The sequence below is a fragment of the Nicotiana tabacum genome, chromosome 17 (assembly GCF_000715075.1).
Source record: "Nicotiana tabacum cultivar K326 chromosome 17, ASM71507v2, whole genome shotgun sequence".
NCBI lineage: Eukaryota > Viridiplantae > Streptophyta > Magnoliopsida > Solanales > Solanaceae > Nicotiana > Nicotiana tabacum.
The window spans coordinates 143,488,543-143,501,785 of record NC_134096.1 but is presented as its reverse complement, the minus strand read 5'-3'; the positions used below and the strand labels follow the sequence as shown (position 1 = coordinate 143,501,785).

Sequence of the window (13,243 nt, the reverse complement as noted above, 5' to 3'; positions counted from 1 at the left end):
TAAAAGTTTAAGCTAAATTGTTTCTAAATTTAAAAATTGGTCATTCTTTTTGGAACGAACCAAAAAGAAAATAGGTTCATATAAACTGGAACGGAGGGAGTAAGAGAAATTGGATTTTTGTGTCACTGATCATTGATCTTGTGACATAAATAAGATTGACGTTCATGCAGTTGAACCAATTTTTGGCTTGCAACTCTTGCTTCTTTGGCTACATTGAAGAACTCTTTACAGAGGACGATGGGTTTCTATTTTTTGGAAAGGTCGATAAAGCTTTAGAGAAAATAAGAGCAGACATCTATTTGGGGTTTCCTGTAAGTTGCAATTGGTGTATTGTGTTATACAAACTTCCACATCTATATCCAATAACACACGTACTAGCTAGCAACATATGGACTAGATCGTCCAAACGAAAGAAAAATACTACTCCATAACACGAAGAGGATCATATAACTAAATTACCATTTATAAAGTACCACCGAACGGAATCTACCCCACGATTTAAAAATACAGATCCACCATATATACAATATTACATATTTTCAAGAAAATCACTCCTGTTTACACTTAGATATATACAGGCAACGAACAAAATTTATCACCTAGCTATCAACCACCTTACATCAAAAATTGCTAGAGATAGACATCCTTGCATAATATACAAGAAAAATTCAAACTTGCCTCTATTGCTAATTACCATCCAAAAATTGTCTTCTTTTTTCTAGTCAAAATTTTCTTTTATCTTTTTCTTATGGATAGGTTCTTATAGTAAACAAAATCACATTCAGCTGTTAAAATTCCTTTCATTTACAGTTCATAAAGGAAGGTTCAAACCATAGCAGTCAGGCGAGAGTTTTGGCAATCAAAGCCTTCCACTCTATTTGTTGCTTGAGTTGCCTCAAGTCTTGTCCTTGCGCATGACCTTCCTTTACAACTCGATGATGGAGAAGGTGAAGCTGAAGTAGATGGACTTGGTGATGATGATAAAGTACAGGTTAATTGCTTTCCATAGTTTGCAAAGTACACATCACGAATTAATGGATTCATCGCTCGGCTAGGCGGTGACCCTGTGAAAAAAGGAGGAGATGATGCTGATCGCATTGCAGCTACGCCATCCTGTTAGACCACATAGGAAGTTGGATAATCAATTTTAGCGTTTCCGATTGAACAAGTAATTAACATAAGCACCATCTGAAACGGTGCTACAAAAAGAAACAGCAGCAGTTAAGTATAGAAAGGCCAGAAAAGGTATGTGGGACAATTGGTAAGTAAAAAAGATGATCTATACAGTCAAAGAGTATTCTGGTAGTGCACATTTAGTACTCTGATGAAGTTTGATATCAGGAGTACAGGTAAAAACATTTAAGGCAATGAGAATTATTGTGTTGAATGCCTATTGAGGACATAAGCCGTGGAGGTTTGTGGCCATATATCATGTCATGTGATTTACACATCAGTTATTCCTGCATTTCGATTTTCCAATAATTGCTATGACAAACAAACAACCTGATAAAAACTGTAACTATCCTGCTATAAAAAGTTAAGATATACTGATGGTGTAAAAGATCTATCTATTGTCGTGTTTATAACTTATATCCATTAACTTAGGCATCAAACGCCGTGGCGGAGCCACTCATTGGCAAGTGGAGTCACTTGACACCCCTTCGACGGAAAATTATACCGCGTAAATACGTTAAATATTTTATTTTTATGTATATATACTATGTACTTACTTCCCTTAATTTTTTTTATATGCTTGCTTATTTATATTTTGACTCCCCTTAGGGATAATTCTGGCTCCGCCACTGATCAAACAGGCGTATGCATCTTGTTGCATGCGGTGTCAAAGGACACACTTCGTCGAAATTTTTTATTAGATATGTCTACAACAACAACAACAACAACCCAGTATAATCTCACTAGTGGGGTTTGGGTAGGGTAGTGTGTAGTGTGTACGCAGACCTTACCCCTACCCTGGGGGTAGAGAAGCTGTTTCCGATAGACCCTCGGCTCCCTCCCTCCAAGAACTCCCCACCTTATTCTTGGAGTGACTCGAACTCACAACTTCTTGGTTAGAAGTGGAGGGTGCTCACCACTAGAGCAACCCACTCTTGTCTAAGATATGTCTAAGAAAAATAAAAATATTGAAGATAAATATAAAAAATGACACTACTTATCATTATGGTGATTTATTCATTAGTCCACTTCTTCAAATTGTAACACCACTTATGAAATATCCTACGTACGCCAACTTTGCAGAAACCACTGCAGGCAGTTTGCAACATAGTACTGTTGTTGCACATGTAAGATCACATCGTACTCTAGTTTGAAATCAACAACCATTGGCAGATGAATATGTTGATTTTCACAGTGACAAACTACTTAGTATAATTGCAACTATATATATATATCTTGCATAACTTAGCGAGGTTCCAATATTACCAAGGACTAGATCTCTATTCTTCTACCTTACCCTCTGACATGGAAAGCCTTTAAGAAAAAACTAATTCAAATTTATACTACAAGGTTTATCATGTATAAATTGCCCTAAATCTGAAAATGTACACATAATTTCCTGGGAAAATGTTTAGTGAAATAATAAGAATAACACGAAGAAACAAAGGCAACAAACAAAATCCATAGAGATTAAATTGCAATGTGCTCAGGTCAGAAATGTATAGAAAGTCCCCTACCTCTTTTAGGATGAGATCAAAAAGTTCTGTTCCAGCTTTTGAATCCAAGGTTTCAGCTTGATTACTGTTGATGCTCCATTAAAACCCCGAAATTAATTACAGAATTAAGGGTAACCAATTAAAAATACGGATAAAGAGAAATAGATCAAATCACCTCAATTTGGAATGACAAATTGGATGCCTTACTGGACGAGGTTTGGGACAAACAACTTGAATCATAGGATTAGTGCCACAATTCATCTTTAGAAATTAATCGGCCCAGAAAACCGATTCAATCGGCGGCAAGAGAAAAGCAACGGTCCATGGCTCTCGAAAGTGGCCAGTGGTGTTGGGAAAGGAAAAGGTAACAAGAACTTAGCATAGTAATTAATTTTGGCAACCCCTGCTTTCCGGTGAATACGCTCCTCGTATGGGAAATACACAGTTTTGGAGCAAAATTTAATCTTCATTAATTAATAAATATAATTCTAGAAATCAACATTAATAATTAAACATCAGTTTTTTAAAAGTAATATTAGATAATTAAAAAATCTATTTAAGGGGCCTGATTTAACATTTTCTTTTTCTTTTTTACTATGGATTTTAAACTATTACATTCTAATATTTGAAGATTTAAACTATGTAAGAAGAATGAAACCTATTATGGAATATATCATTCCACTCTAATCCCCTTTATGTGAATCTTATATTAATTTTTAGTAAAATCCATTACAATTTTACTAAAAATATATTGAGTAGGGAATAGGAGTTGAGTAAATAACATGTACAAATGGAACCGATGAATTAATAGTCAAGATTTTGGGCTATTTGGTTAAAGAAGGTATCTTTTCCTATTTTAGACCAATACATGTTTGTACTTGACTTCCTATTCCTTGGCCAACCTCCGAAATTGGTCAAACACACGAGAGCCGTAACGCGCATACTTCATTCTTAGGATTATGCCAAACCATAACTTTAATACTATGATCCTTTATTCAAAGGGACATAATCAACCCGAGGTACGAACACTCACTTTCAATTTTCTCAATTTGTTAAACTAATTAAAATGGGCTTTAAAATAAACCAGGAAAAAAAAAAAAAAAAAAAAACAACTTATCCCACACCACTAAAATTTTGTCGTCAAAGTTGCATATCCCAATGTACTTCTCTTTTTCTTCTAAATTTTCCACCTTCTAGAAAAGTATTAATATGATACGTTATGTTGAATTGACTAAGGACTACTATATAGCAATATTATCAAAGGCACTCAATAGATTCTATGCGCATTAATTTTCGTTCCCTTTTTTTTTCAATCTAATTCTGCCTAGAGTTTCTTTGACGTGAGAGAGCTCTGCAATGGGAAATCAGAAGAAATTTCCAGGCATAAGTGAGGGATTGCAGAAGATATTGGATGCAGATATGGACAACGTGGAGGCCAGACGTCGTGCTAGGGAGGCTTTTAAGGATATTCAGCTTTCAATTGATCATATCTTGTTCAAGGTATTTCAACCATCTTGGATTGTCATTATTCTTAATATAATAGAAAAAAAGATAGACGTTTTGCTTCAAAGTTTGGATTTTTATTGCATAAAACTGACTGATTGTAATCTTATCTTGATGGTTTTTGTCAATGGTGCAAACTGCAAAAGGACTGAAGTATTTGCGTGGGACTAATTAAATAAATTAAATATTTCTTGCTAAATAGACTGTAAACGTTATTTAATGTTCTACTTTTAGGGTGCATTTGATATGGACGTTTTTAGTGGGAAATGTTTTACCCCGAAAAATAATTTTTTTGAATCATTTTCCAGCGTTTGATTGGATATAAAATTTGGTTGATATATGGTAACTTTCCAAGATGTAGGATAAGGTATGAGAATAGTGTTTTGGCATAATCTTGAGTACTTAAGGTTGACAGAAAAAACAGTTAATAGAAGTAAGTGACATTGATTAGGATTTAGGATCTTTGTAAAGGAAAAATAATAAGTGAGTGAAGTCATTTTCGCTCTGTTGATGGAAACTATTGCACGAAAATATTCTCCAGAATTCGAGATAACTAAACACTAAGGAAAAAGGAAAATGTTTTCAGCCATACTGAACATATCGCCTTATATAATCTGCTGGCGGATTTAACGACAGTGCAGTTGGGGTGCTGATAACAGTATCCATTGCTTTTGTGGATTTGCTTATTGATTCAAGAGGTTCTCTATCGTGTGAATTCACTTTGGACAACTGTTAACAGTTCAAGGGCATATCAAGATTGAGCATTCCCTTTTCTGTCAATTAGTGATCAAAACATTAGTGGCACATTGTTCCTAAATCCAGGCCAAAAAGAATTTATGGCTTTAAGAAACTTAAAATAGTGTTAACAAAATTGGCTTTTTCCAACTTACATCAGACGGATAGCTATTAATCTTGTCAATCCTCATTTGGTTCCTAAAAAGATGAAAGGACATTTGTCAATTGTATAATCTTGTAAAGGAAGCATTTATCTGGTTAAAACTGTTTTATGTACGTCATCTTTGCAAATGTACTTTCCAGTGTAAGCTTGTTATGCCTTCTTCATTAAGATTGTTACTTTTGGAAACATTGACAGTTGAGACTTGAGACCGATGTACTTATTTAATATTTTACCTTTGTCGTCTACTGTAATGGAGAAAAGTGCCCAAGTGGGCGTGATCCTATGTGAAAGTAACGCGTTTCTTACTCATCTTTCATGTTCATTTAATGATTGCTTCTTCTATCTTTGCACCAGGTGACACATGCTGGATTGAAGATGGAGGAGGTAAAGCTTACGCTCTTATTTCCTTTTTCTAATGTTGTTGGAAAGGTTTGATGCTTTATAGCCTAATTTTCCTTGCTAAAACAGTCAATTTGTGTATCATTTGCTTGTTGTGTACTTTGTAGTACAGCAAACTATGGATATGGCCTTCTTTCTACTTGGCCTTTTCAAATGAGAGATGACGTTGATAGCTCGTAAAAATAAATAAATAAAAATAAAAAAGAGATGGAGCTAATGTGTGATTTTTTATCGGTCCTGCTGTTTTAGTAAATGATGTTTGCTTCACTTCTTATTTGGGAATTGAGATTTCGCATAGGAATGATTGGATGGCGTAAGAAGAATTAAATTGGGATTTAGTTTCCATTTCACATCCACTTTTAACTGTCAACCTTAAATTTAGATTATAAGACAATTTCAAATACTCATTTGGGAGGTGATATGCTTGGTTCATAAGATTATAAGCTCCAAATTTTATTACATATTATCGATAATGTAAACGTTCTTATAAATCATATTCATTAAATTTCTTGCAAGTGAAAAAGGGGATAGTTCGTGAAAGATGACTTGGTCCCTCAAGGATGCTTTGGGTATTAGCGTTTTTTCCCTTGCGTGTACTAAGGCAAATGAGAAGTCTCTTTTTAGCGTATATATTCATATCTAGCATAAGTTATTGGCATTTGGATGTTATAGCCATAATATTTATGTGATTTACATTGTACAAATTCGACATTCTGCTGGACAGTCTTATGAGGTTAATTCTCGAGGGCTGGAAATCTTCTCCAAAAGTTGGCTTCCAGAGATACATCCCAAAGCTGTTGTCTACTTTTGTCATGGTTATGGGGATACATGCACATTTTTAGTCGAAGGTTTGTGGCTTGCAAAAGCATCTGAAGTCTCAGACAAGTCATTTTTTAAAAAAAGGACATTGTAATAACTGTCCTTATCTGTAGGCATTGCAAGGAAATTAGCATCTTTTGGTTATGGAGTAGTTGCAATGGATTACCCTGGATTTGGTCTTTCAGAAGGTCTTCATGGCTATATCCCAAGTTTCGACAAGCTGGTCGATGATGTTATTGAGCATTATTCGAAAGTTAAAGGTATGACTCAATTGGATAACCAACTTCATCATCATCATCATTTAATGGAGTTCATCTGAGAGGTTCAAGAAACAAATAATATGTAGAATTGGAATTCAAAAGTTCTTACATGTGAAGGTGTGACCAACGCGAGCTTAAGTTTCATTTCCTTGTAATTCTTGACACTATACTGGAGAAATGACAGTTAACTGTTGGTTGCAGAAAAGCTAGAGTTGCATGATCTACCAAGCTTCCTATTTGGGGAATCCATGGGTGGAGCTATAGCTTTGAAAGTTCACCAGAAGCAACCTAATGCTTGGAATGGTGCTGTTCTTGTGGCACCTATGTGCAAAGTATATTTCTGGAAATGCATCTAAATTCTTACTGATGCTTCTGATATCTGATTCACATAGAGAGATAACAGGTTTGTCATATAGATTGCAGATAACATGGTTCCACCATGGTTAGTAACACAAATTTTAATTGGCGTCGCAAAGTTCCTCCCAACACAGAAGCTAGTTCCGACGCAGGATTTGGGAGAATTGGCAGTCAGAGATGCAAAGAAGAAAGAACTGGTACGTATTTCTTTGTTTTCTGTAGCAAATCAGCTTCAAAAGGTTATAGGTTTTAGGAGTTCAGGAAAGTTATGGTTGCAGGATATTAGAGTCTAATAGTGCTTGTGCCAGAAATATCACACACACACCTGCTTGACATGCAGACACCTGCTTGACATGATAGGTTTTAGGAGTTCATAATGACACACACGCCTGCTTGACCATGTATGTACCGCGCCCAATTTATCATATAAGATGCGACCTGGTTCTTCTGTATGCAGACTGCCTATAATATCATCTCTTACAAACATAAACCCCGTATACGGACTGCCCTGGAGTTACTGAATGCCACCCAAGAGATAGAGAGACTACTGGAAAAGGTGTGTAACGTCTTCCAACTTTTATTTTATGTAGTGTAAAAACTCATCACCGCATTAACTGTTTAAAGGTTGATTTGTGAAGCTTTTCCGTTTTCAGTATGGCGGTTGCCCCCCAATTTTGTTGTCCTGTTTTTGTATTTAATGAGGTCCTAAGTGTTTCTTGATATTATAAATGCTTTTTTTTTAACTTTATTGTTCATTCTAGCTGGTGTATCATGTTGTACTGTTTTTGTTTTGGAAACACTTGTACTCATTTATCTTGACAAATAGCGTAGACAACTATCCATAACTGTGATTAAGTTGCGAACTTTCCTTTCTGCAAAAGAACAGTACTTTGAATGAGAAGGGATGGGCGATAAGAGCAAGAGTGTACTGACTGGAAAATTAATTTATGCTAATTCTTTCAAAAAAGGGTGTCACGTACCTCATTTTAACTCCTTATTGTGCTCTTTATCTTTGTGATGCTTTCCTTAGTTAATTAGTTTTTCCTGCATTGTTGGAAGTGTAGCACCAGAACACTAGATATTAGTTATCTCAAATTTTGTATTCCAGCAGGTTAGTATTCTGAAATTACTTGAATCTCTTTACAAAGATGAGGCTGACCCTGGATCCACAAAAATCTTCCCTCTATCGCTTTGAGGACTGATTAATGTAGGGAGCAAGAACTTCACAGAATTGGATCTTTCCAGATCCCTATATATGTGATAATATAAAAGTTGATAAAAAGGATCGAGGCATAGTTGAGTTTCTTGGTTACACAGTTGATTGTATACTTTCTTTGCTAATGGTGATTGTTAGTGCCTGTGTCAAGGTGAATTGGAGCAGTGAAGTTGATGTCACTGTTGTTCTACAACTGCATGATAAAAATGTACATGTTTCTACAGTAATCCAGTGTCTTTACTACTCAAAACTGAAACTTCTATGTTATATTAGCCTCAATTATACTGCAACTTCTGCCAGGATCTTGGTAATAAGCATAATTGAATTCCAACTTTCATGCAATCAGCCTATGTAATCTTTGTTACATCAAAATGTAATCTACATAGTGATAGTAATGTTATTTTACAGGTCTCTCTGCCATTGTTAATCTTGCACGGAAAGAATGATATAGTGACAGATCCATCGGTCAGTAAAGCACTGTATGAGAGGGCAAGTAGTTCGGACAAGAAACTGATCCTTTATGAGGATGCTTATCATGCCTTGCTTGAGGGTGAGCCGGATGAAATGATACTTCGAGTTTTTGGTGACATTATTTCATGGCTGAATGAGCATACCATCTCCTAGTCATTTCTGCAATTTTCCTATTTTCTGCGTTTAGGGGGGCAAGGGGGGAGAGCTGAAAGAAAGAAACTAATTACTTTATCTGGTAAGATTGCATGGTAGAATAAATGAGGAAGTCATTTTCATTGTGTAACATTAAAAAGAACAGAACAAAGTTCATTTTATATGGATGAAAGATTAATATGACTCCTCCTACACCCTCTGGCTTTGTAAAGAACCATTGTTGAGTTGTGTACATGAAAATAACAAGCATTGCAGTCATTCTTAATTTAACTTTACGGGCTAAAAAGAGGTTCTTTGTTAATGTATTCGACGACTGGAAGACCAGTATAACGGAATCTAATAGAGTATCTGATTTTGGAAGTGCATAAGAGAAGTAAAAGGATTAAAATACTATATATAACAAGAAAAAGAAGTCCCCTTCGGCCTAATGGTTTCGCCTGATGGTTTATGAGGGAATGCAAATCTTAGAGATCGACGTTTAAGTTTTTGCAGGTGATTTCTTTATATTTGTTTAAGCCTTAGTTTAACATATGGTTGTCCAACGGGACAGGACGGGACGGGATAACATTTAGGCGGGACGGGACAAAATGGTAGGCCCATCTCATCCCGTAACAAAAGGGATGGGACGGGACGGACAGTAGGCCCATCCCGTCCCGCTAACAAACGGGATGGGACGGGACGGGTTCGCGGGTCTTAAGTGCCGTTTTAAAAAAAATATATATTTAAGCATTGAGTTTGGCAACGCCTATTCTTTTGACAATGACTAAGTTTTTAAAGTTTGCAACAGCTAGTTTTTTGACTTATTTAATAAAATTAAAAATTAAACAAAAATTAGGAAACTAAGTAAAGAATTATAAAATATTAAAACAAAAGACTTGTAATGAAATATTCTACTAATTATAAATTTATAATAGAGTTATAATTTATTTAATATAATTTCAAGCCATTAAGTAACTAAGTAAGAGTGTAAGATAATTTATAAAAATAATTCAACGCTTAGAGCCTTATATTTTATTAATAGAACTTTCAAATCTCACATACAAATATAATTCTTTTGAAGAGCACATAATCTGCGCAACCACCTTCTAGGAAGGGTTCTGTTTGAACTAGGCCTCTTAGTAGCCAATTACAAATTATCATACTAATATTTGTAAGCTCCTATATAATTTCGTTGTAACTTATCTATAATTTCTCTCGGACATTGTTCTGGAATTGGCAATGTTGATTGATGTTCCATGAGTTACATGTCGTCATCGCTCTCAGTGCTAAGTATCTCATTGTATTCTTCTTCTTCCCTAGTGGTTAATTTTTCAAAACCAAGATTTCTTCTTTCTGAATTAATCCAATCTCTGAATAATACGGAAATCTCTAGGCTGTCCTCCGCTAATGAATGTCTATGATCTCCGATTTGAAATCTTATCGCGCTAAAAGCACTCTCCGATGCTACTGATGATGCTTGAATAGCAAAGATATCTCGGGCCATTATTGAAAGTATTGGAATAGTCTTGCCACGCTCCCTCCACCATGCCAAAAGTTGTTCGTTGCCTTCTTCGTCTTTAATACTTTCCAATCCTTGATTAAGATAAGAATCAAGTTCATCATCAATAGAGGAATCAAAATATGTTATATCATCCATATCTTCCCATAAGAATTTCTACTCTAAACTTAGAAGTAGAAGGAGCAGTTTCACCACTTATTGTTTCTATAGATTTATATTTATCAAACATTGATCTAGATTCTAGCATAAGAATTATGTTAGCTTGGAAGTCTTCGGGAGATGTTCATATTCTTGAATTGCTAAATTTTGATAAATTTTAAAAACAAGTCCCTTTGCACCTCTTAATTTTAAATATAGGAGGTACAGGGGGTAAAGCTCCAGACCGAGATTCAGTCTAAGTTGGAGCTTGTATTGCGGGACTAGTGGGTGTTTCATCTAAATCTTCTTCCTCATTTTTTTCATCCTCATTTTCTTCGCCCTTAATAAAAATAGCATTGTCAAATTGTCTTTGTAAAGTTTCATAATCTAGTTGTTCTCCGAAATTAATATTATAACATGCGGGGGTTGAAAAAATGAAGTTTAATCAACATGAGTCATTTCACCTATATGTTTTCTAATTCTAGGAGAAGGGTTAGGGTTAAGACTAGGATTAGGATTACTACTACTTTCAACTTTACTACTTTTTTTACTAGTTTTTTTACAGTCAAATACATTTTTAGGTGCCATAATTTAAATATGAAATTAAATTTAAAAAGTTAACACAAAAATAAAACATACAAATGAAATACGAAAATAGAACACGTAAAGTAAACACAAAAATTAAACACTAAAATGATACGCAAAAATTATATATTAAAATTAGGAGATGGAACGAGTGCACCGTGATTAAATATTGAAACTTGAAGAATTAATAGATTTGAGAGAGAATGATTGATTTTTGTGGGAAAAAATAAAGAAGGATGGGGGTATTTATAGTAGAAAATAGGGTCAAAGTATAATTTAATAAACTTAGGGGTTATATTAAAAAAAAAATTTGGAGGGGGGAGGCCAATTATAGCCGTTTTTGGCTGTTGGGAACGACTATTTTTGCAATTGGAGTCGTTTCCAACGACTAGAATTCAAAAAAATAATAATAATAAGACGCAGGACATGCGGGACGGGACGGGACAGGCGGGACGGGACGGGACCAAACGGGATGAAATGGCTATCCCGTCCCATCCCGTATCCCGTTTAATATGGGCCCATCCCATTTAGAATTAAGTGGGACGGGACGGCTCGTCCCGTTAGACAGCCTTAGTTTAACATATATTTATGCTAGTGAAAGGTAATGGATGGTATAGTTCAGGTGCGAATATTATTATTATAAAATACTGTAAAAAAATAAAATAAACCTGTCAAAAATTGAACGAATGAGACGAAAATCCCAATCCCGGGGATATGTAATTGTTTACCCTCAAAATTGGATAACAATTGAATTTGGTAGTGGTTTAAAAGATATGCGGATTAACTTGATACGGAATGATAAATTAGATTGCAATTGAAATAAATAACGATAAATTAACTGCAAACCATCTGAGTTGGATAATTTCAGCCTAGGAAAGTTGATCACCCTTGAGTTGAATGTACTTTGATTGACATCAAGATACCAAAGAATAAGAATTTAGAGGATAATGGTAATGTATTTCTTATAAGTGTATGTTACAATGTCTTTCATGAATTGTAAGGCCTCCTTTATATATTAGAGGAATCTACCTTTAAGGTACTATTCTATTATTCCATAAAAGGTAAAAGGGTCCTTGATTTGTTGACCGTTGGTCCCTTTTATGGTATGTTCCGTGATTTCTGTCAGTTAAGCTAGCAATACATTTCTTGAAACTGTTATGACCGAGGACGGTTATGACCTTGATAAACTCGAAGGCAAGTCTGGTGGTTTCGATGGCTAATTTGGTAAGGCAGGAACCGATCTCCGGGATTTTATCACCATCTCTCGATCCCAAATTATCGTGTTGGATGCTCGGTCAAATCCTGAGTTCGATTTTACCCGTATACAGATAGTCCCCTCATTTTTCAGAGAGTAAATGAGGAGAAACGATGTGAGCTCCTGATTTCCTCTTCGAGAAATCGTGACGTAAGCGACAAAATCATGACGTAAGTGATAAGAACATTTGAAATGTCCCATCGGTCCAGTCTTCTAGGCATTAAATGTGTGTCAGTTAACGGTCGGCCACTCCAAGATGTGTACCGTCATTTGGAAAACTATAAATATCCTCTCACTTATTCATTTGAACTTTACATTCAAACATTTTGTTCTTGTGCTTTAAGAAACTTCATCATTCTCACTCTCTAGTTTTCTGGCTTACATTCAAACTTCTTCCCTTCTGGTTTTCTGAAAACTTTCGTAAAAGTTGCTCATCTGTCAATCATACCTTCTCTTTCATTAACATCTCCCTTTCTCCACTTTTTCACTATTTAAAAGCACTGGCAAAGACTTCAAAATATGTTCCTAAAAAAGAAACTCCCTCTGCTTCGCGATCGGTTGTTGAGAAAAATATTTCGTTTGTCGCTGTCGAGGAACCGACACCAGAACCTCCTCTGCAAATATTTGTCCCTATGGGATGCCCAACCGGAGTTGATTTCAATGTCGAGAAAACCTCCTCGGTACCGGGCCGGTGTGAGCCGGTCTTGAGATATATATGCTCGGTCACCGATAGTGTCCTTGTCAAGGTCAAGGAAGATTGCAACTGGGCTGATAAACACGTAGTGATCCCCACGCCTGAGGAAGCGATTACTACCCACGTGGAGGGTGTTTTAAGTATTTACACTTACCCTTTCACGTTGGGCCCCTTAGATCTAGTCATCATTTCCTTCTATAAGAGGTAGAGGTAACCCTCGGTCAAATTCATCCTTCGTTCTCGAGGATAGCAATTCTCCTTCGCTTCTTCGTGAGCAAGATCGAGGTGGACTGATTAAGCTGGCCCAGCTCCGTTTTTCAGCATCGAT

At 35.7% G+C, this 13,243-nt stretch overlaps 1 protein-coding gene and 1 long non-coding RNA gene across 2 annotated transcripts; one reads left to right on the top strand and one right to left on the bottom strand.

Annotated features, from left to right (window-relative positions):
• Window positions 1-450: 450 nt before the first annotated feature.
• Window positions 451-3,020, bottom strand: LOC107812703 (uncharacterized). The gene is made up of 3 exons (XR_012701514.1): window positions 2,845-3,020; window positions 2,691-2,754; window positions 451-1,113 (listed from the first exon to the last, which is right to left on the bottom strand). It is a non-coding gene; the product is annotated as an uncharacterized LOC107812703 (long non-coding RNA).
• Window positions 3,021-3,896: 876 nt separating this feature from the next.
• Window positions 3,897-8,939, top strand: LOC107812710 (caffeoylshikimate esterase). The gene is made up of 8 exons (XM_016637864.2): window positions 3,897-4,169; window positions 5,425-5,454; window positions 6,194-6,317; window positions 6,402-6,548; window positions 6,750-6,880; window positions 6,965-7,102; window positions 7,363-7,461; window positions 8,530-8,939. The coding sequence occupies exons 1-8, from the start codon at window positions 4,026-4,028 to the stop codon at window positions 8,743-8,745; spliced, it is 1,029 nt and encodes a 342-aa protein (XP_016493350.1). The 5' UTR covers window positions 3,897-4,025; the 3' UTR covers window positions 8,746-8,939.
• Window positions 8,940-13,243: the final 4,304 nt, after the last annotated feature.